Below are 25,049 nucleotides of genomic sequence, written 5' to 3' on the forward strand. Positions count from 1 at the left end.
ATGAAATCTTAAAAAAAAAAAAGTTTAAAAATAAAAAAAAGATTAGGGAACATCCAATACAGATTGGAATCTGAATCTTCTGGAAAGGAGGCTTCTAGGGAGAAATGAGATTGTCTCTGAGTTTATAGAAAAGATTACTGATAGGTTTATGTCAACAGTGTTGAAGTATCTGAAAGATTCTCCTAGAAAAGCGGCAAATGAAAAAAATAAGACAGTTGTTAACTCTGGAAAAAAGAAAGCATGGTATAAGAAAGGAGGTTTGAACATAGTGCACAATGTAATTTTGCAGTGAGTAATATTTGCATAATCATAAGAATCTAAGTATTAATCTAAGTATTTTTTTATTTTATAAAAAAACTGTGATCTCTGTTAGGAAATTGGGGACTTAGGAGGTAGTAGGAGAGGTAGGTGTGGGAAAATTAAGACCTCATCTATCAGGAAGTCAGTAATCTCAAATTGAGACATCAAGGAATAGCAGCATATATATATTTAGAAATAAATAGGATAATGCCAAAGAAAACAGATTGAGAATGGCTTCCTACAAGTTGAGAATGGCTTCCTGTGTTGAAAGGGAAGTAACTGAAGGATTAGAAGGGGTAAGGCTTAAAGCTGCTTTTATTTGTAATGGACCATTTAGTCTTGACTTTTAAAATTATGTTACATGTATTTGATAAAAATTAAAATTAATAAAAAAATGTTTTCTAGCTCCACAGGCCTATGAAAATGCAGTGTTTTTCCTTCATAGTCTGTCCTGAGGCAAATAGCTCTTGCTTCTCTCTTGAGATTCCCTCCCCTGAATATAGCTCCATGTATAAAAGTATATAAATAGGGCAGAATCTTTTAAACCTTGTGCTGTAGTGTTGGCAAAGGCCGAAAGCAAAGAAGGGGAAGATCCTGGGGTAAAGGAGGGTGAGGATGATAGATGCAGTCAGCTAGTCTGCGACGTTTCCATATAGACGAGAAAGAAAATAAGATTTCAGGAGCCATAAGGCTAAGGAAACAAGTTGAGCAGACTAAAGGAAAAGAGAATAAAGGATTGGAGAAGGAAAAAGAAGTTGGGGACAGAAATACAACAACGTATCCAGTAAAGAAGAGAATAGCCTCTAATTCTCTGCCTCCTCTGGCCTCTACACTCACCACCACTACCTTCTACTAGAACCAGAGTCCGTCACTGAGGACGCTGATTTCACATCCTAACCTTGAGCCCACTTGGGAAAATCGAACATCTTTCTTTAGTCTTCAGTCTTAAGCTGAACTGTGTCAAGTACAAATGCCTGGAGTACGACGGAGTTTAGTCACCATCATATTTCACCACCTGAGGTACACCAGTTGGAACTTCTGGGTCCTCCTGCCATGGCACTCATCTTTTCTCTTACCTTCTCTTTTCCTTGCCCTTTTGCACTGTATTTTGAGAGAATCACTGGGCCGCATTTTCCAGATCAAAACTGAATCTTCAACCATATCCATTCTGCTATTGAGTTCTTTGAATTGCAGCTATCATGTTTTTAATTTCTAGAAATTATTTTTCTTCTCATAGGAGTCCATTACTTTCTGTGGGTATGATAAACCTTGTAATCTGTGTAACGATACATTATTATACTTACTCTAGGCCTTGTCCGTTTTCTCTAAGAATCTTTTTTTCTCCGAAGTTACTTTCTTTGTTAAATTTGCTCTCTCTCTTTCCTGCCATTGACCTTTCTTGCATGTTTGGTGCATTTGCACTGTCTGTCCATGTACACAGACTGAGGCCTAGAATGAACAAAATTGGTAGCTAGCGTGTGTCTTTAGCTGGAGTGAGAAACCCTTTTGCTCTGGCAGCAAATGTAGGTTCTGATTATAGAAGCCCTGTTTCTATGTTGCTGTTCTGAGAGAGTGGGGCTTGGTGATGGGGAAATCCTCGTGGCAGCCCAAGCACCCACTCTGGGAGATTCCCTGGGCAGAACTCCCACCTCAAGTCATGCCCTTTACCCCTTTAATCCCAGAGGCAGACGCCAGAGTCCTCCGCACTTGGGGCAGGGCTTGCTGCAGCTGTTCAGTGGCCCAGTTGCCCGTGGCCTGTTCCTGTACCCGCTCCAGTGACCCCTGAGCTTGGTGTTGTTCTGGTCTGCTTTTGGGAAAACTCCCCTTCTTAAAGAATCTTCTCTTTGTCTTGTTGTCTTTTTAGTTTCGTTGAAATTTTGCCATTGGTTTGTTCCCTCTGTTTTATCTTTCAGAAACTCTTGATCATTTGAGTCATCTGCCATAATACTTTTTTTGCCTTTCCTTCAGCTGGAGATTTATTTTTTCTTTTTATTTCTTTTGTTATTTCAGAGATAATTTTGGAGGGAAAATAAAATAGAAGGGATAAATCTGCCACATTGAACCAGAAAATTTCCTTAGGTCTATTTACATATAAGAAAATGAAGGACCAGAGAATGAAAAGAAAAAAAAATACGGGCAAAAATTGCTTGAAGTTTTCCACGTAGTACATGCAGAATCAAGATTTAAATCTCAGTCCGCCTGGTTTCAGAACAACCTGTTGGTATGCACACCACACACCCGTGCAGTATGACCAGGTTATTTAAATAATTTTGTTAGAAATGTACCACCAAAACACATCAAGAGACAATTTAGGAGGGTATTGTTGATCAAAATATGTACAATGTGTCTCTTTGGCAGTACCTTCAAAACCTCTGCTATGTCCTTTTGACTGTCATAAAAATCCCTATCCTCTGAGGGTGGATTTGACCTCTGATATTTTTCTGGAGTTATTTGGAGCCAAATTTGTTGATCCAAAAAGAATAATACTTCTTTTCTTAAACCCAAATCAAAATTAGATCTAACTATAAGGAGATATATTTTTCTTGAGGGACCTGTATATTATTTTAGATAGATCTAGAAGAATTCCAAAAATATTTGAACTTTGAGAATTTCATTGGAATAAGTGAGTGATCTTGTGAGGTGGATGATTTTATGTTTGCTGAACATGAACATTCTGAGATGATTAATTTTTAAATCTCATTTGTAGTACATTAAAATAATTGTGTAACTCTAAAAATAATGAGGTTCACATAAAGCTTTTTCAGTACTTAAAAATCCATTTTAATTTCCCTTTTTTTAGTGTGTGGTGCCTCTTGGTAGGTATCTTTTGTTATACAGCTGTAATGAATAATCTTATGTAGAGATAATTTATCATATATGAGAGTATATCCGAAATAGAAGTTCTGAATAGATTTGCTTGGTCAAAGGATAGATTTTGCCAAATGGCCTTCTTAGATACTATGCCAGTTTACACTCTAACGGATAATGTTCTTCTACACATCCTCCTCAGACATTGAATTATACACTTTCTTATCTTTGCCAATCTGATGGTTTGGTTTTTTTTTTTTTTTTTTTAAGTATCCCAGTATAGTTTTAATCTGTGGGTTTTTTTTGTGTATGTGAATTAGGTGGATCATTTTTCAGTGATTGCATGTGACCTATTCATACTCTCTAACCATTTATCTATTGGGTTTTTCCATTTTCATCTTACGATTTATAGATTTTTTTTACATTCAATAAATTAATTTTTTGTCTACATCACATTTAGAAAAATAAAAACACATTAACTGCTGTGCATTGTTACAGCCAAATGTAAAACAAAACTGAACCAGAAACCTCTTAACCAACGCCTGAAGAAAGTAGCTGAACATTAGGATCACTAGATAGTGAATTGTCTGTTAGAGGAGTAGAATGTGCAAAAGCCACTCTCATGGTTAGACAATGCTTTCTACTTGTGTGTAGAAATGGTTGAAATTTTTAGTAAAGTAATTTTTTTTGTGGCTGTTGGGAGATAGAAAGTTTTCCTTTTAACCAGATTTTTAAGAAGATTTATTTAGAGAGAGAGAGAGAGCAAGCACAGGAGAGAGAGAGCAAGCACAGGAGAGGGAGAGAGAATTTTAAGCAGACTCTGTGCTGAATGCAGAGCCTGACAGTGGGCTCGATCTCACGACCCTGAGATCATGACCTGAGCCGAAATCAAGAGTCAGATGCTCAACCTACTGTGCCACCCAGGAGCCCCTAAGCAGATTTTAAATGGAGAAAATATGATGTTGAGCCTTTGCAAAGATGATAAGAAAGATTAATAGCTTGATTAGGGATCCCTAAGGACTTATTTTCTACCCACTTCAGCTGCCACTCTCCAACACAGGTACCGGGAGATGCATCGATGCTTCCATTTACAAATTATCGCGCCTGTCTTGGGTTACATATATGCCCACTTATGTTTGAGATAGGGCACAAACATGACCAAAAATAATAGGTTTATTCCCTGGACTAAGAGAAGATAACGTGTATTTCTTAAAACATTCCAGTAAATCCGTGAATTTTTTGTAGAAATAAATTTCTAAAGGAAGTCCTAAAAGGTTGACATGACTTTTAGAGTAAAAACTAACTTCTTTTAAGTATAAAGCCTATGCAAACAAAAGTTTTACTTGAATCAAAGTTTGGTTTGTTTGGGTTTGTTTTTTGTTTTTTGTTTTTTTTCCTGGTCATCAAACTTAGCACGTGAATCTTATTTCATTTTGAGAAATTTTATCCAACTTATTTTCTTAACATTTTCCGCATCAAGACTAGTAAAACGAGGTACTATATCTTGTTACTGAGTCAAATAAACTATCTTACAATATTCACTATTGATAGTAGACAGCCTTGTAAATTTTCTTTGACTCTTTAAATAGAATTAAGATTGAGGAATTAATGTATGGAGTAGAGTAATGGGACAGCTTTAGATAATCATCTTTGACCAACTTTCTGATTTAAATAATGATAGGAATTAAGTGATTACTTTTTCATTTCATCATCATTTGTGGTTGGTGGTGTTTGATGGGTTTTGTTTGCTCTGTTTTTCAGAAGCCTACAGAGTTTGATTTTTCTATCATTTGTCATGACAGAGAAGACAAGTTTAATTGAAAGCTATAATTATTTGCATTTAGAAATGAATGTGTTTACTTGGACCCCATACTTCATTCATACTAAATGTTGAGTATATTTCACATAAAAGTATATTGTATATTTCACATAAAAATATATTTTCACATAACATGTTTTCTATAGTTAATAATGATCTAGTATTAAACACATTTTTTCAGGCATTCTTAAATCTACTTATTTTCCATTCATTAGAATGAGAAATTCTACCTGATTATGTTTTCTAGTAAAACTCCAAGGCGGGGCGCCTGGGTGGCTCAGTCGTTAAATGTCCAACTCTTGGTTTCAGCTCAGGTCACGATCTCAGGGTATTGAGATCAAGCCCATGTCAGGCTCTGTGGTGGGTACGGAGCCTGCTTAAGATTCTCTCTCCCTTTCCTTCTCTGCCGTCTGTACTCGCTTGCACCCTCTCTCTCTCTGAAAAAAATAGAATAACATAAAACTTCAAAACATTTTTGGTTGTTTTTTAAAAAATTACATTAATTTGCTAAGGACTGCCATAACAAAATACCCCAGACCAGGTGGCTTAAACAACAGAAATTAATTTTCTCATAGTTCTGGAAGCTAGAAGTCCAAGGTGATTGGGGTTGGCAGGTTTGGTTTCCTCTGAGGCCTCTCACGGTCTTGTGGATGGCTGGCTCCTTGCTGTGGCCTCATGGTCGTCATTCTGTGTTGTCTGAGTCCTAATGCCCTGTTCTTGTAAGAACGCCAGTCCTGTTGAATTAGAGCTCACCCTAACAGCCCTATTGTAACTTAATCACATCTCTGAAGACCCTGACTCCAAAATAGACACATTCTGAGCTACTAGGAGTTAGAGCTTCAGGATATGAATTTTGGGGGAATACAGTTCAGCCCATAACAATAATTAATTAATATATATCCATTTCAGAAATTACAGGTAACCATTAGAAGCATTAAAAGAAAATAAAAATTCAAAAAAAGAAAAGTCATCCTTAATCTTACAACCTAAAATCGACCACAGATATACACACCCTTTCAGAATTTTTTCCTACTAATATACATGAAGTAATTTATAAAACTAGAATCATTCTGAACATAATGTCTTGGTTTATGGGTTTTTTTCTTTTTCATTTAATGGCACATTATAAATTCTATACCATGGCTCCCTAATCAGTCCCTAAATTTCTGGAATTTAGGTTATTTACAATTTTTCCTAGTCTAAGTACAGAAATTATCAGGTTTTAAAAAAAAAGATGCCTAAACAAAAACCTTCTAGAATGCATATACTATTTCCTTCCATTATAAAACAACTAAACCTCTCTCTGCATTTGTCATCACCATAAACATCAGTTGTTACACTGTTATTATACAGCTGTGTTCTCAGTTAACAGCTACAGAGCCTTGTCCATTTTCAGAATGACCCCCGACTGCTGTGCCCTTTAGTTTCTGTTCCTGGCTGTTATAGAACATATTTTATCTTGTGTTTGCCGCTCTCAGGCCATGATAACCCTATCCCCACCTAGAGCAGATTCTAATGTCCTACAGACTGAAAAAGCAGTTAACCAAAATTGTTATAATTGTCTTTAAAAGAAATCATTTCTGGCGGCACTTGGCTGGCTCCTTCAGCAGAGCATGTGACTCTTGATCTCAGGGTTGTGAGTTCGAGCCCCACGTTGGGTATAGAGATTACTCAAAAATAAGATCTAAAACATAAACATAAAAAAGAAATAAATAATTTCTGACAAAGTTCTGAGTGATTCTTCTTATGGTGACATCAACTTGTGTGCAAACTTTTTTTTTTACATCAAATTGTCTTTGGTTCAGAGAACTTTTTCTTAACTTTCTCACTGATTATGATGTGGCCACATTCTAGACAGTTTAAGTTCTGAATAAGGGACCTTTGTATATTTTATAGGGGAAATCTCACTCTCCTATACAATATATTCTTCTGAAAAATACGGTCATTTTATCTTCCACTATGATACTGACTTCTTACCTTTTCTTATGTAATCAGGATTGCCGGAGCTGGAATTGGAAGCAATTGATAACCAATTTGGACAGCCAGGAACAGGTGATCAGATTCCATGGGCAAATAATACAGTGACTGCTGTAAATCAGAATAAACCAGAAGAGTGAGTAATACATTTCCTATTTTATAAAATATCAGATATCAACTTATACAACAAAGAACTATTTTCCCAAACAGGATTCCAGCCTACATTGGTATTTTGTGAGATAGTAGTAGAAGTGAATGTTTAATGAAAAAAAGGGGGATGGAGGAAGATACCACATTAAACAGATTAATTTACTGTGTGACTGCAAGGCTAGTATGTATTGTAATTACCAAAAGATTGATGTAATATGCAGCAATTGTTTTCTTTTTCATCTCTTGCTTTGCTTTAATTGATTACTATAAAATTTCTGAGACCTGTAAATGAATTGAGCTCAGTATAACAATTATTATAAAAGCTCTTGAGCTTTTTGTTGTATATTTTGTCCAGTGTTTCTCTTTGAGGCAAGATGGTATAAGAAAGGAAAGTACTTTTTACATCTACTAAGTGTCCCATCTTGATTAGAATTTAATTTCTTAATTGACATAAGTAGCTCCATTCCAAAACATTACAGTACATCTCATGCATAGCAACCAAAGGATGACTAGACAGTGTCGAGTATGGTTTAGAGCTTTACCTCTGAACTGTATTCCCACTTACCTTCTCCAAAGAAGGTTCCTTATATTTGTATGACTAGTATGATTTTCTATATATTTCTGATTTTTATGCATCAGTTGATATCAGTTGGATTAGACTGTGTATTTCCTTCATGTAAGCAACAGTTTTTTGTTGTTGTTGTTGCTTAACACTGAGCATGTTTCATTTTCCTAGTTTGATTTCTTTTGTAAGTGGTAATCATGTTATGTTATCAGTACAATTTGATCATCTTTGAAAGTTAAGTATAAATAGAATAAATCTTACTACAGGCTAGATGGTTTTTTTCCCTGAGATTTTGATTGATTTTTGTTTTTGACTTTCATCAAGAATTCTTTTCCCTTTCTTAACTATGTTTAATTTTTCAAGCTGTTTCTATAAGCTAAGAGGAAGAATATGGAAGCAAATTTCAGTGATTGACAAAACAGTGAGAATATATTCAAGCTACATACAGAACATTTATACTTCTGCACATAAGTATAGAACATTTCATTGTGTGAGAATTGGTTGAAAAAGCATCTCAACAGAGAATTTTCTAGAACAAGATTTGCATATATGTGTGTATCATATATATATATATATATTTGTGTTATTGGGATTGAAAACTTATTTGCTATATCAGTCTTAAACTCTTTTATCTTTTGATTCCTTTAGCCAGTGTATTAGTTCACAATTAGATGAGCTTCTCTGTCCACCAACAACAGTAGAAGGAAGAAATGATGAGAAGGCTCTTCTTGAACAGCTAGTGTCCTTCCTCAGCGGCAAAGATGAAACTGAGCTAGCTGAACTAGATAGAGCTCTGGGAATTGACAAACTCGTCCAGGTATTTATTAAAATTGGCATTATTAAAATGATACAATCCTGAGAAGCTAGAAAATTATTTTTAAGCAAGATTTTTCAATATTCTCACTGCGTTTAAGTAGTTTTATAACTTACTCTTATGAAAGTTATTAAATATAGCTAAATAATGAGTTTTTTTAAACAAAAATGTCATAATAATTAGAAATAGTTAGAATTAGAAAGTCTTAGCCTTTCACTATGGACCAGAATCTTAGAGGCTCCCACAAGAACAGAATCCAGATTTATATCATCACTTCTTATTCTAGGACTTAATTTATCTTTCATTTGTGCTAGACGTCAACCTGTATATTCCATGATACTCCAAATTCCAGGTATTTTTTCAAACCGTGAGGTTGAAAAATCAGTTTATTGCCTCATGACCCATATTTTTTTAAGTAGTAGAATATATCAGAATGCATAGCCCAGAAGAAGGGGAAGTTACGTTTCATAAAACTTCCCTTGCAGTTATGTAACACATGTGCATGTGCGCGCACGTGCACACACACACCAGGTCACAATTTAAATTAGATTTTTTACAGTGAATAATAGTTATCAATGTTAAAAGCCATAGCTATGGCATTCTGTTAGGCCAGCTATGAATTTTTTTCCAAATAAGAGGAAAGCATGAATTCTGTATTTGAGATAGAAAAATGCCTAACTAATCCCTCCTTTAATAATCTACTTCTCATGGTAAACTACTAAATGTAACGTTTGTTGACTCTTAGGCTTTGCAGCGTAGTTCTTTTCAAACCTTTTAGCTTCATTCCATTGATTTTAGCCTGTGTTTTAACCATGTTTTTATCTCTTTTCTGAGATTTTTAAACATCTCAGTTAATCTGTTACTCCATTTCAGAAGTAATTGTCATAAGTGATTCCTTTAAGGTAGGAAACTCCTAGAGAGCTTCATGAATTCAGCATAATATTTTATAATAAAATTTTCTAGAGATAACATATTCTCAGATCCAAGATTATATAAAGAAGCATGTCATTTATTGGCAGTAATTTATTTGTAAAATGTTCTGGCTTATTTTCCAACAGGGAGGTGGATTAGATGTCTTATCAGAGAGATTTCCACCACAACAAGCAACACCACCTTTGATGATGGAAGAAAGACCCAACCTTTATTCCCAGCCTTATTCTTCTCCTTCACCTACTGCCAATCTTTCTAGCCCTTTCCAAGGCATGGTCAGGCAAAAACCTTCATTGGGGACTATGCCTGTCCAAGTGACACCTCCCCGAGGCGCTTTTTCACCCGGCATGGGCATGCCACCCCGGCAGACTCTGAACAGACCTCCGGCTGCGCCCAACCAGCTGCGGCTTCAGCTTCAGCAGCGCTTGCAGGGGCAACAGCAGGTGAGTCGTCCTGGTTAGCAGGTGGCGCTTATAAAGGCCTGTGCTAACTCGAGCCATACTAACACAGCTCAGTGGCTAGAATAAAGGTGTCAGGTAGAAGTGTTCCCACAACCTTTAAGAAAAACTCAAAAAACCATCCTTGGTCTGCGAGGATAAGATAAAGGAGATTTTCATTCAGTTAAAGACAGCTGGCTCATAACAAAGTACTTTGAGACTCACAATTTAAAAGCAATTAATTTTGGTTTTGGGGATAAAAAATATTTAGGATGAACATCATATTAGTATTAAATTAATAAAGAGAAATATATAGCTTAATTTATAAAGTAGAGCATCAAGAGATACTGTTATGATTGTTGGAACAGAAAATGAAATTTATGTTGTTTGAAGTTGGAGTGATTGAAGCTTAGTGATGTTATTATATTAGGAGAATGGAGGAAAAGATAGTTTGGGGATCTGGGGAGCTGGGCGAATTAAATCTTCCCTCTCATGACAGGTAATGAGTGGGTATAATGGCATAAATATTTAAGATTGCATAAGCAGCAAATACAGAGATAAGCATCAAGAACCAAAAAAGCAAATGCTTAAAAGTATTCTTTCTGGGGAGTGCCTGGGTGGCTCAGTCAGTTAAGCATCCAACTCTTAATCTCAGCTCAGGGCTTGATCTCAGGGTCATGAGTTCAAACCCCGTGTTGGGCTCCACACTGGGCCTGCAGCCCACTTAAAAAAAAAGGGGGTGGGTATTGTCTCTGGGAAGCAGGACCAGGGCTATAGATTGTGGCTGCTTCTTAACCTTTTTGTATTTTTTTAACCGTCTGTGTATATTGCTTTGGATTTTCGTTGAAGTATTTAAAGCAATTTCCTAGAGGGTTACAAATTCAGGAAAGAAGAGAAAGAAGGAACTAAATTATATTAGAAAGGCAATATTCTATAATGTTATAAGAGCTCAAGTTTCAAGTCCTAGTTCTAACCTTAACTTAGGTGGTTTGACAGTCAAATTATTTGCCCTTTTAAAGCCTCTGATTTCTGATTATACCCATAAAAGAAATATAATAAATAATTCCTCTACCTCATAGGTGGTATGTGGATTGAATGAGTTAGTACATATAAAGATCTTAGCACAGTGCCAGGCGTGCAGTAACACATAATAAATACTATCTATTATTATGAAATTATATTCAATAAATAATATGAGTTTCCGTTCCACTTAAAAAGAAGGTGATGAAAGGGGGAGAGAAAAAAAAAGATGAGATAGGAAAGAATTATTAATGGTAGAATAGCAAAGAAAGGAATAATTTTTAAAATGCTGGGGTGGAATAAAGAACTCAGAAAGGAATTAGGGGAAGAGAGGGAAGAAAAGAGAAAGAAAGGAAATAGTAATATGTTCTGAGTATTAGTTGAAGGTAAACTACTTCTTGTTATAACTTGTCATTCATTATTCTGTAGAAAGCATAAGAATAAGAAATGCATATAGTTCACAAAACATAGTGCCCACACAACACATTTAGGGAGACTCTGCTAGGTACTATGAGGAATACAAAGAATAAGAGATATAGGCAACTTTTAGAACTTATAGTCAGCTTAGGGTATTCCAAGCATACACACCTGGAAAGTTAAACAACAGTGCAAGTAGTAAGTGATTCAGGGCTATCCCAAAAAGTAGAGGAAAACTTAGGTGTGCTGATTTTCTGATTTTAGAGGATAGAGTCAATAAATGCTGACTAAAATGAAAGGCTTACTGAGCAATGCTAGATCAACAGTCTAGGTCAGGTTTGTGAATGGGTGAAATAATCATTCACACGTAGTTTGGGAAAAAATTGCTTTTACTTTGATTTCCTCCTAAAGCAGCTGGTAAGCAGAGTAGCAATGCAAAGGATACACGTGTAATAAGGCTGCAGGTAGCTGAACGTGGCTCCCTGTTGCTGCCTGTGAATATTACAGAGGCATGTCCAAAGTTTGGTGGCCGGGGTAGCTCAACAGAGTGGAAATATCCATCAAATTAGAGAAATACAAAATTTTAAGCCCCCAGATATGTCAGTACACAAAACAGCTTACGCTGCTGTTTAAGATGGTACTCTGCTACCTAATGAGCCTCATCAGCCAGACCTACTCTTTGGATTCTGGACCGTAAGTTCTGTCTAACAGCGGGGCCCTCAGTCCACGGTGGCTCTTACTCTGCAAATGCTTGGAGTCTTCTGTGTGGGTCCACTTCTCTGTGTCCACTTGGAGTCTTCTGTGAGAAGGTCTGGCCAAGGCTTGTGTCCGTCGGTATTTCAGTTAAGATGTTTTCAGCAAAAAGGAAAGAAAAAAGATCCATTCAGAGTAGTAAAACCATTTTAAAAAAGCATTTTGACTCAGATAATGAGATGATAATGAATAGAGAGGTCAAGGTGTGTTGCCTCAGAGGCTCCAGAATGTTATCAGGGACTTAGGTTCTTTCTGTCTTTTTACTCTATAATCCTTGGCAGCTAGAAAAATGACTCCCATGGTTACAAATATCACATGCAAACAAAACTAACAGGAGAAAGGGGACTCTTTCCTACCCATCTTTATTTCAAAAGCCAAGAAATCTTTTCTTCTCCTTCTCTATTCCCTACCACTACAAAAAAAGAAAAAGGACCAAAAAATTTTTTAAAAAATTTCACACATCTGGCTAGCCTGAATGGAGTCACACGTACACCCTTAACCAACTGCAGGCAACGAATGGCTTAGGGTACATAGGTTGCCCCTTGAGACGTGTGATTTGGGATAATCAACTGAACAAAAATCCTGTGATTTCATTGAGGAAAAAGAGAAGGGTACATGGCTGTGGGCTGGCAATAAAATACCTGATAAAATCAAGAAATTGAGGTTTAAATATATTATTTAAAGTTATACAGGTAAATTCACAGTTGGATCAGATTGGTGAACTGAGGTAGAATGTCTGCCCTTTCTGCAGTTTGTATATTTTAAGTGAATAAGTTCATACTAGTGCAAAAAAAAATATCATTGGCACACTAAAAATTAAGTGATTTTGAAATACAGAAAGCAAACATGACAAAGAAACAAAATAATCATATGCAAACAATACAACTGCTTATATAGAAAATCCAAGAGAATCTACAGGGAACTTAGAATCAGTAGAGGAATTCAGCAGTGTTTCTAGGGAAAAATAAATAAATAAAAATTAATAGCAGTCCTTTTCACTAGCAACAACCAATTAGAAAATACAGTTTCAAAATATGTTCATAATGTGTAAGACTTAGAAAATTACAAATCATAATTGAAAGTCAAAAAAAGGTTCAGGTAAAGATATTAGTGAATGGAAAGACTATCATAAAGAAGGGTAGTTGTTCTGAAATTAATTAAATTCAATAGAATTCCAATCAGAATCTCAACATGAAATCTAACAAATAAATGCTAACTTTATTTTAGAAGCACGAATACAATCTTAAAGAATCATGAGAATGAACTTGCCCTGTCAGATACCAAGATTTAAAATCAACCTTTAGAAATTAAAACAACGTGTAACCGGCATAGGCATAGACAGTTCTACCAATTGGAACGTAATAGAGAACCCAGAGACACACCCAGATGTACAGAAAGATTTAATAAGAGACAGAGGTGGCAGTCAGTGGAGAAAGGATGGCCTGTATAATAAATGCTAGTACATTGGACTGTCCTTGAGGGGGAAAAATTAAATTAGACTCCTTATCTCATACTGTCCACAAAAATAAATTCTAGGTATTTTAGTGATCTAAATGTGAATATGAAAAGATTTATGTGGCCCCTAAAAGGCATAAGGGGAAAAGATTGATGTTTGCATTAAAATTTAAAACTTAATAAGATAAAAGACAACATAAACAAGGTTAAACATAGACTCAGGGAAGATATTTGCAACCCTGTATAACTGACAAAGGATTAGTATCCAGAATACATCAGATTCATAACATGGTGTTCATAATACACTTACCTCGCTAGACTGATATCATCTGTTTACTTGTTGGTCATACCCTCTCCTTCCTCCTTCCCTCTTGCCAAACACAGGAAATATAAAGCATCTCATAGGCAGGAATTTAGGACAGTGCCTGATGATTTGGGGGAAAAAAGGTGCAAACTCAGATCTACATCATAGTTTCTTTCTTTTTAATGGATTTTAAGATCAGTTTAAAAACATATTTCTTGACTGTAAGTATATCTCATTGACTGGAATGTAGTAAACAAGGAGTAAAAAGATTTCTAAGATTTTAAATTTGATTATACAGTTATGAATAATCCCCAGTTGGGGGTCAGGGGGAGGAAAAACACCCTAGGAAACATAGAGATTCATTGGTTGAGACTTTTAAAGAACAGCAAAAATGAAGGAGGGAGCTGGTGATTAAGAAGAAATACGAAGTTGTAATGAAGTCTTTAGGTGTAGTGTCTGCTCACATGTCAAATAAGCAAAGTCTCAAAAAAATATATCCATGGTACCAATAAAGAATTCTTAAAGTTCTATTTTGAGAAAAGGACAGCAGCAAAAATGGGTAGACCTGCTGCTTGTAGAAAATTATGTAAGATTGGCTCATAAAAGATGTAATTATTCTGTTCTAGTTCTGTATTCTTCTTTTCCAGCCAGGGTCTTCATACTCTCAAGAAAAGAATACTATGAAAAGAGAGAGTAACATTGAGACACATAAAGAAATGTGATATACTTAGCCATCTTAAAACAAGTGAAGTCCACATGTGTTATGTGTTAGAGTACTGGAGAAATGTGTGGATCTGGTAGAAGAACCACTATTGATTATTTTTTATATATTAGAGAAAATAGAAGTGACCAAAAAGTAGAACTACGATCAAAGGGCAGAAAATACAGGGAAGCTAATTTCACCTCTAGAATTTCTGGCAATGAAAACTGCCTGATAGAAGAATAGCTTCTTTAAAAGAAACCCCTTGGGGTGCCTGGGTGGCTCAATCAGTTAAGCGGCTGCCTTTGGCTCAGGTCATGATCCCAGGGTCCTGGGATCGAGCCCTCCATCAGGCTCCATGCTCAGCGGGAACCCTGCTTCTCCCTCTCCCACTCACCCTACTTGTGTTCCCTCTCTCGCTGTCTCTCTCTCTCTGTCAAATAAATAAAATATTTTTTAAATTAATTAATTAATTAAAAAAAAATAAACCCCTTGTCAGGGCACCTGGGTGGCTCAGTCAGTTATGCATCTGGCTCTTGGTTTTGGCTCAGGTCATGATCTCGAAGTCATGGGATCAAGCCCCATGTGGGGCTCTGTGCTCAGATTCTCTCACCGTCTCCCTCCACGCACGCATGCGCTCTCTCTCTCTCTCTCTCTCTCTCTCTCTCTCGTAAATAAATAAATAAAATCTTAATAAATAAGAGGGGCACCTGGGTGGCTCGGTCAGTTAAGCGACTGCCTTCGGCTCAGGTCATGGTCCTGGAGTCCCCAGATCGAGTCCCATATCGGCCTCCCTGCTCGGTGGGGAGTCTGCTTCTCCCTCTGACCCTCCCCCCTCTCATTCTCTCTCTCATTCTCTCTCTCTCTCAAATAAAATAAAATCATTTTAAAAAAATAAAAATAAAAAAATAAATAAAAGAACTCCTTGTCAAGAATTTACACGGTGGCTAAATCAGGGTTTTCAGTCTTGGCACTATTGCCATTTTGGGACAGATAATTCTAGTTATAGGGGGCTTTCCCGTTCATTTAATGATGTTTAACAGCAGCCCTGACCTGTACCCATTAGATGCCAGTAGCAACCTTTCCCCAAGTTGTGTAGCCAAAAGTATCTTCAGACATTGCTAAATTCCTCTTGTGGGGCAGAATCATCCCTGGTTGAGAACCTCTAGGCTAGATAATCATCTTTTAGGTTTCCTATGGAAGGACTTCTTGATAAGGCATTGAAAAAAATTCCATTCAGACAGACAGAATGTCAGCCAGCCCAAACTCTGGGTGTATGTGTGTTTTATATGTGTAGGCTGAGTTTGTACTGTTCACTGGCCACAAGCCCCACATTTCCTTTTAGAATACAAGCCTTTTGACCTGGCCTTTATAGACTTTTGAATTTATGTCCCCAGCTCTGAGGACTCCTGACCTCTCTCTCTCCTCCCACTGACCAAAAGTCAAGATTTCCAAGGAGTTAAAGGATATGGTGATCCTTTTGGGAAGACTTCCTAGGAAGAATAGAACTTGACCTGCTTGCTAGATAATGAGTAGCATTTTAATAATCAGAGAGAAGAGGCAGGTCAGAGTGAGACAGCTGTATACAGCATTAGTCAGGTCGTACACAGAGAGAGGGGAGGGGGAAATGAAAAGAATTATTTCAAGGGCAGAAATAGATCAATTTTTCTTTAACAGAAAGTGCTTTAGAATAATTTCTTCTACTTCTAAAGTAGCCTAAATATCCTAAGGTTATTTTCTCATTTTTACTACTTCTCCAGCATCTTTCTTCCATCCCCACCCATTTCATTCTCACATTATCTCACAATCAAAGAATATATAAAGCTGTAAGTTTAGAAACCCAACTCCCACTCACTCCCCTGGCTATGTTACTTCTCTTCATCACTAAGATTAATGTATTTTCCCCTATCCTCATTGCCTCGTCTTCTGTTTCTAGACTTGCTGTACTTTCTGCCTTAAGTTAACTCTACCATCCTTCTTGCCGCCTGGCATTCTCATCTTTCAAGGTCCCATTGAGTGCACTCATACTCTTGGTCCCTGCCTTCCTGCTCTAGGCTAAGTGCCTTGTAGATGTCTCTGGATATGCAAGGGTAGCACTCATGGGTGGCGCCCTTCTGTATTGGCTTCTGCCACTCAACAGAGAATTCCTGGAGGACAGAGATTTGCTCACCTCTGTAGCCTTCAAACCTCATGTATTACCTTGCATATACTTAATTTTTTGATAAATCTTTGTAAAATTAATGGTTTATTTAAACTTATGTCTGTGGTCTGTAGAATTTAAGAAGTACATAGATTTTTGTACTTAAGAGTCCCTTTGACTTATCTTTTTTTTTTTTTTAAAGATTTTATTTATTTGAAAGAGCGTGAGCATGAGCCAGGGGGGAGGGGCAGAGGGAGAGGGAGAAGCAGGCTCTCCACTGAGCAGGGAGCCCAACACAGGGCTTGATCCCAGGACCCTGGGATCAGGACCTGAGCTGAAGGCAGACTCTTAACTGACTGAGCCACCCAGGCACCCCAGGAGTCCCTTTGACTTTTAAAACCATAATGTTCATATCTTTATTTTTTTAAGCGATTCTGAATGTTCTATCCTGTTCCATGAATGCCTAAAAGTTTTAATTTTTACATTTCTAGTAAAATGAGCCTTTCCCCAAAAAACAGTTTGTTTTCTGATCTAATGGGAGTCAGAAAATTAATGAAACCAGAATTAAGAATTGAGTTGTTTGGAGATGGGAGATTTAATCCCTGCTCACAGCAATTTGGATTCTCTTATAAAACTTTCACAGTCTTTCTAGTTTGCATCTCATATATTAAAATATACTAAATGTATTAAAATATAAAATATATTAAAATATATGGATGTGTTTTATTAGTAATTTACATTATAAAGTACCATATAAATACAAAATAGGATTGATATTCTTATGATCTCTCTGAACAGTTTATTCACATCAAATGATTGAGCAAGAAATTCTTTAACCTATAGATTGTTTATCAGGAAATATCACTTCCCAGGATGCTTGTTTTGTTACCTGATGAAGCTAAGCCATGCCTATGACCTGAAATTCTAAGCCTGATACAGACAGCATCTTCCAAACTAATGTTCCATACAAAATTGTTCTAGGAGATAATGTTAATGTGTGTCAGGGGGAAAAAAAAAAGGCTCGTGAAAACAAGTTGCATAGTATATCCCCTTCTCGAAGATCCATAGTGTGCTTTGGCCAATTAAAGGCTCATAGAATTACTGCAGTAAAGAAATCTGTTTCACCTTGTGTAACCCATCATTTCCAATACTTAATACAGCACAGCATGCTATTTTCCTGGCACATCTATTAATATCCTGCAGAACAGTGTTCTTTAGAACACCAATTTGGGAAATGCTGGTCTAAAGTAATTACTTCTTCTAGTTAAATAAATAGTCTATTTTCTCAAACCATTTGTTTCTTACATAATTCTCCCCAACGAATGAAATCACGTTGGATTTCCCCAAATATGTACCCATCCGACAGTCAGCCTCCAAGTGAGAAGTACCTCAACTTTTCCATTAATCTTCCAGACCTTTGTAGAATGTGCCCTATTATGTACCTACTTTTATACTCAGAGTAGTTTAAGTTGTAGGGCTGGTGTTTCTTTTCTCTCCATTATTGTACTTATCTGAAATAACTAAGTATTAGCATGATTTTAAAAGTGTGATAGATGGGGGTGCCTGGTGGCTCAATCAGTTAAGCATCCAACTCTTGATTGCAGCTCAGGTCTTAATCTTGGGGTTGTGGGTTCAAGCCTCACATTGGGGTCCACACTGGGCATAGAGCCTACTTAAAAAAATAAAAAATAAAAGTATAATATATGTATGTATGCATGTATATACCTATGTGCATAAATATATGCCCATGTGTATGGATTCTGCTTTCAAATGCTCTGTTCTATTTGGTGTTCTGTAGGCAGGAAATATTTGATAAATGTTAGGAATTGCCAGCCTTTTGACAGATAAACATAGGAAATAATCTTACTAAACCTGTAATACTAAAACTTATTAGTAATCAATAAAAAGTTTGTGTTACTCTGTAAGGGCCAAAGTATATGTTTGTATGTAGAAATATGATATCTCATTGTTCCATTTTTCTCTAGTTGATCCACCAAAATCGGCAAGCTATCTTGAACCAGTTTGCAGCAAACGCTCCTGTTGGCATCAATATGAGATCAGGCATGCAGCAGCAAATTACACCTCAGGTAATGTGAGAAGACCAGACATTGTTAGTACTTCTCTAACCCAAGCTGTGTTTCTTAAAGTGTTGACTTGAGTGTCCGAAATGATCTGTGAATTGATCTTTTAAGGTAGTAGTACAGCTTTCTTCTAGAATGAATTTATAATCAACTTGTGATACCCCTTACTGATATTTGATCTAGAGCCAAGAGTCCTTTGTTTGGTTTTATTGGTGTTGTTGTCATTGCTATTAGATACCAGATGAATCAGTAGAACATTCTTACTGCTACCCTGAATAGGGCCAGTAATAAGACTCCTAGATAAGAAACTGTGTGCATGGTACCTGAAACCTGATCAAAACCCAGTCACATTGCTGAGTGATCTTAACTACCTTGTGTTCTCTGCCTCAGTCTGAGCATCAGCAGTTTCTGTTTTTTATTTATTTTAACAGTCCTTGTACATGAACCCAAGGCCATTGAAACTTTAAACATAAAAAGAACTTCTAAGTCTTGTCTGGTACTCACTCCCTACTTAACTTCCACACATACTTTAGTATTTTTGCTTCAACCGCTTTTTTATGTTTTCTTAACCAAGGGGACACAAAAATTTGAGAGATGAGGAATTTTAGACAGGACTCACACACAAAACTTTTCTCCATAAAATGTATCTAGATGGATTTGGGGCAAAAACAGGAAGCCGACCGTAACCAAAAGGATAAATATTGACAGAAACTACTGTTAATGGGGGTGCCTGGGTGGCTCAGTCAGTTAAGCGTCCAGCTCTTGGTTTCAGCTCAGGTCATGATCTCAGGGTCTTGGGATCAAGCCCCCTGTTGGCTCCATGATCAGCACGGAGTCTGCTTGGTTTTCTCTCCCCCTCTTGCTCTCTCTGAAAAGAAAAGAAAAAAAGAAAAGAAACTGCTGTTAAGCAGCAGATATTGGCATCTCATGGATTCATTACTTGGGTTTCCATGTCTTAAAAATCTCAGTGATTAGCTCATGCAAGGGTAATTAGGTTATAAGGAAGTAAGACCCCACTTTTGGAATTCACGTAAAGATGATTTCTATTAGAAAGTCATATGTCACAGTTTCTTCTAGATTGGACTATATCTAGTTGGTAAGTTTAATTTTAAAGGAACTATATGCTTTGATCAGATCCTCAATCTGAATTGAAATTTTCTGAGGAAGGCTTTATTGACATGCCATGTTGCTTTACAAGTTAGACCAAAAAGTGATTTTAACCTAATTTTACTGCTGCTTTTGTCATTCCTAGTATTACAGCTATTAAAACACATACTCTAACACCTGGAGTAGTCTTTACTGCAACAATGTTATAAAAGAGTTGGTTCCGGGGCCCCCCGGGTAGCTCAGTTGGTTAAGCATCCGACTCAGGTCATGATCTCAGGGTTGTGGGATCGAGCCCCATGTCTGGCCCCGTACTTAGTGGGGAGTCTGCTTCTCTCCCTCTCTTTTCCTCCCCCCTCTGCCCCTCCCCCCGCTCATGCTTTCTCTCTAAAATAAATAAATAAATCTTTTTTTTAAATAGCTGTTCCATTTATTTCAGTTTATTATTTTATTTCTAACTATTTTCTTTTTAAATAACAATGTGTTTGCCTTTGGATCCTAGATTTCTGATTCTTCCTTTTTCAAATGGTATTTGTAGGTTTTTCCAATTGTAAAGATAATGCATGCTCATTATAAATAATTTGGAAAATACAGGAAAGTATGATGAAGAAAGTTAAAATCAACTATAATCACATTTTGTTCATTTAAGTAAAGTGGAATAAATGATCTCAGTGAGAAAAGAAGGGAACTAAGAAACACAGTCAATTTTGGGGAAATGAAAAAGAAAAAAAATCTCCTAACAACCTAATGTCAGATAAGTTTGAAGTCATAGTGATAATTGCTACATATTTTGTTGCCCCAAGCTACGAGGCTTTATCCTATAAGCTTTCCAAAGTAGGTGGTGATGATAACAATATTAATAAGTGAGGAATTGTTTTCTCCTCTGCAGCCACCCCTGAACGCCCAAATGTTGGCACAGCGCCAGCGGGAGTTGTATAGCCAACAGCACCGACAGAGGCAGCTAATACAGCAGCAAAGAGCCATGCTCATGAGGCAACAAAGCTTTGGGAACAACCTCCCTCCCTCATCTGGACTGCCAGTTCAAATGGGGAATCCCCGTCTTCCTCAGGGTGCTCCGCAGCAATTTCCCTACCCCCCAAACTATGGTACAAATCCAGGAACCCCACCTGCTTCAACCAGCCCGTTTTCACAACTGGCAGCAAATCCTGAGTCAACCTTGGCCAACCGCAACAGCATGGTGAACAGAAGCATGGCAGGAAACATGGGAGGACAGTTTGGCACTGGAATCAATCCTCAGATGCAGCAGAATGTCTTCCAGTATCCAGGATCAGGTACGAGGATTGCACCTCATAAGCATATGTAACGGCCCCGGTGTTTCAGTGCACTGACAGTGGGGCGCTGTGCCAAAGAGGAAGGATGCTCCTATGGGAGTCAGGAGATCGGGGCTCCGGACCCCTCTCTTGCCACTGGTGGTTAAATGGTTGGAGGCTTATCACTCACTGATAGCTAAGACAATTAGAGGATCCAGAAGGCCTGGTCTGATTCTAAAATTTTCTGCATTTTGTCTGCAGGGTACATTCTCTTACTTTCTTACTTTCTGTCATGGATCCCTGTAAGAATCTTATGAAAATCCACTTCAGACAATGGGTTGAAGTACATTAACTCAAAATGTGCATACAGTTTTTTCATTATGTTGGAGACTTGGTTTTTGATAGTTTATAGAGGGGTAACCCATCTTTACAAAGTGTCTCGGGCTTCTCATTGGTGTCAGCACTCTTAGCTGCTTAAGTTGAAAGCTCTTCCTCTGCAGTATCAAGAACTTCCTGGCTTCCAGAAGGTTTTTCCTTTTTATTCTTTTGTTTGCATTGTCTCTCTTCCATTCTCTTTGTCCCAGGTGATGATGTCCCTTTAAATTTTACTTCTACCACTTTCAGATTCTAATGGGTAGTGGCAATAAAACACATTTGATTAATCCACGATGTTTAATCAAACTTTGATGCAAAGTTAATGGCAGATTCCTGGGGAAAAAATTGAAATAAATCCCTTCATTTTCTAAATGAAAGAAAAAGTAAATTATAAGTCTGCCTAAAAATGAATTTCCATGAGAAGACTGCTATTTGACTTGAAATAAAATGCTAAGGTTACATAGAGATTTTTTTTACATAGCAATATGCTTATCAACTTTGACAGCCAAATCAATTTAGACTTTCATTCTGGTGGCAACAAGTGCTAAAATCCTTTGACTATTAAATTAAGTTATCTAGGGAGACTTGTGTCAGACAGCACCAGAATTCTTTAAGATCTTTTACTCAAAATTATGTCACATCACTTCCTTTGTCCTCAAGACAATGAAGTCATCTTTGGCTGGTTTATATCGCTGACACTATCTGTATGGGCAAGAAAAGGATTATAAATCCATAGTTTAATACAATATTGTCTGAGCCTTTTGAAGGCCACTTTCATGTGTCTGACAACTTCTGTATGTAGAGAACTTGACAAAGCTTTTTCACTTTATTCTAACCTGCAGAAGTACTTCCTCCAACATTAGAAGACCTATTTAGTTACCTGGTTCTCCATTTCTCTTCCAAAATAGCAACTTAGCCCAGACAGCAAATAGAATCTTAGTAGTATTCAGAATATTGATTACAGAACCTTAAATCAAAAGATTTGTCTCATTCATTGGCAAAAAAGAAATAGCTATGAGTAAGCCAAACATTAGTAAATTCCCCAAGGATTCTTTTCTCTTAAGAAATAGATAAATAAAAACAGTACTTCTGCCCATTTTCAGTCATGCTCTTCAACACCTCTTCTCTGGAAAGCCAAGAAAGAATTTCCTGTCCCGCTCCCGTTTCTTGACAAAAGCCACCTAGAAAGGCAGTGCTTCAGAACCCCATTTCCGATGAAGCTGACAAGATTTCTTTCAGAGTTGTGGGTCTAGGCTTTGATCTATTGCCATGTCAGTGTACACACAGTGATTGAGATCAGGAGTGGGTGGAGCTTACTTCTCTAGGCGACATAAACTGGATGTGTTGCTACCCATTGTAAGTGCTCTATCTGGTACCTGGATTTTTCTTCTGGTCCAAATTTAGATCGACAGAAAATGCTTTTCACCAAATAAGAATTCATCATCGATGGAAGTCAGCATTCCTACTACAAACAAAACCCAGAAGCTGGGTATAATAAAGAGAGTAATTGTTTCATCCAATTGCAAACTGAAATGAAATGACAGAGCTTGCAGTTCCTCCATGAACTACTTCAAAATAATAGGGGGGAGGTTGTCAGGTTTTCTGGAGAGCAAAAGAACATTTAAAGAGGCAATGTTTTTAAATTTCTTCCATTGCTCTAAGTTATAAACTCATTCCAACATTATCCACAACCTGGTAGAAAGCTTCAAGGCCAGGTTTTGTGTGAGTACAAATTCAAGTTCTGGAAAAGTTTCAGTCTTTGAAAGTGAGGACTTCTTTTCGTGGGGAGAAAAGCCATCACATGATTTTGTAAATAAAGTTTTATTGTACCACAGTCATCCTCATTAGTTTACATATTGTCATCTGTGGTTGGCTTCATACACAGAGTTGAATTGTACCAGAAACCTTATGGCCTGCAAAACCAAAAATATTTCCTCTCTGATCCTTTGCAGAAAAAGTGTGTTGTGTTAATTGATGTTAGGAAAACCGAAGGTTGAATTCATTAACTTAGCTTTAGTCCTTTGCTTTGGCATCCTTTAGCTTAGTAGAGGCCCAAAGTAAATGAAGGCACATGTAGGTAATAGTAATGGCAGAATATGCTTTCTTTTATTTCTGAAAACCAAAAATTTTTCTAGACTATCGGACCATAATGATAAGTACACAAGAACAGAATTAGGCATTTAAAATTTATTTTAGGGGCGCCTGGGTGGCTCAGTCAGTTAAGCATCTACCTTTGGCTCTAGTCATGATCTCAGGGTCCTGGGATCAGGCCCCACATTGGGCTCCCTGCCTCTCCCCACTCCCTCCCTCCACCGCCCCTGCTCATGCTCTCTCTCAAATAAATAGGTAAAATCTTAAAACAAAAACTGTATTTTTAAAAAAATACATAAAATAAAATTTATTTTATACTAAGGTGATATTTAAAGGAAATATGATGGAAATTTTTACAAAATTTTGTGCCCAGTTCATGAATTCCTTGAAGCCAATGCATAGTGCCCTCTTCTGTGAGCTACAGTAAACGTGCTACTCTACCCATTCCTCGTAAGTGCTCTCATCTCCTCCTGTGGCTTCAGTGACCTCTTCGTGCTAAGGACTCTCTTCTCTATCTCTAACCAGATCTCTCAGCTCTTGTGTACAGCTGCCTGATGACAGACATACTTGAATTGTCTCTCCGCTAGCACCCAAACTCCACTTGTCCAAAGTTAGACTCATCAGTTCCACTCCCCTTCTCTCCATATCTCAGTGTTCCAGCTGTCTAACGAACTTCTCAAGATCTAAGAAAGAATATATTCCTTGCTCTCTTTTCTTACAAAGCCTTGTAATCCTGTATCCGGTGTCTCAAACCAATATCCTTCATTCACCTGCCTCCTTCCTGTTCCTCACTCCTCTCAGAAATGTCTCCTCAGGGAAGCCTTCCCTGACCACTCCCAATCATAAGCACTTACCACCCTGTCTTACAGACACTTGTTCACCTATATGCCTTACTTTTTAAATAGCAAGTTTCTTGACTGAGCAAAGTCTGACCTTTTTAGTTTCTTAGTTGCTCAGCACAGTGGTCTGGCAGGGAGTGTAGATGCTCAATGAATCTTTGGAGAAGTAAATGAATGGAAGGATGCATCCCGGTTCTGGTTGCTGCTGCCAAATGGCTGTGATGCTATTTATGGTCCAGCAGGGAGGCTTAGCATAGTCTAGGCAAAGATAGAATTGTAGAAATTTTAAACTGGAAGAAACTAGATTGTCTGGTCCAAGGAATCCAAGGTCCAGTGTGGTGGCAGAACCCGAACCGGAACTCCGACTACCCCTCCAATTCATTATTCACAAGCTGATTCTTTCTACTAAAACTAGGTCATCTGATAAGGAAAACAGTTAGAATGTGAGATGAGTCCAGAAAGAAATGTCAAAAACTCTGCTGATACACTTGCAATCTTTTATTTATTGTTTAACTTTGATTCCACAGAAAAATGTCCAGAATATGTAAGTATCTTTTCTGCCCTCACATACATATTTTTCTGAAAGAAATTAACAAGGTTAAAAATGCATTAGGAACAGACAAGTATTTTTTCAAAGATCACAACCAAAATAGTTAAAATTTAGAGTGTATGCAAAGATAGTCAATGTATAAATGAAGA

General features: G+C 37.2%; 1 protein-coding gene across 8 annotated transcripts in view; it reads left to right on the plus strand.

The window, feature by feature from the left end:
- NCOA1 (nuclear receptor coactivator 1) overlaps positions 1–25,049 on the plus strand; it is a 246,093-nt gene that overhangs the window by 200,674 nt on the left and 20,370 nt on the right. For all 8 annotated transcript variants that reach the window (XM_027621455.2, XM_027621452.2, XM_027621454.2 and 5 more), the window contains 5 exons: positions 6,923–7,040; positions 8,268–8,436; positions 9,492–9,806; positions 18,575–18,676; positions 20,664–21,066. In XM_027621455.2, coding sequence (XP_027477256.2) covers positions 6,923–7,040; positions 8,268–8,436; positions 9,492–9,806; positions 18,575–18,676; positions 20,664–21,066 — 1,107 coding nt within the window. The remainder of the gene's footprint in view (positions 1–6,922; positions 7,041–8,267; positions 8,437–9,491; positions 9,807–18,574; positions 18,677–20,663; positions 21,067–25,049) is intronic.

The sequence above is a fragment of the Zalophus californianus genome, chromosome 8, assembly GCF_009762305.2.
Source record: "Zalophus californianus isolate mZalCal1 chromosome 8, mZalCal1.pri.v2, whole genome shotgun sequence".
NCBI classification, from domain to species: domain Eukaryota; kingdom Metazoa; phylum Chordata; class Mammalia; order Carnivora; family Otariidae; genus Zalophus; species Zalophus californianus.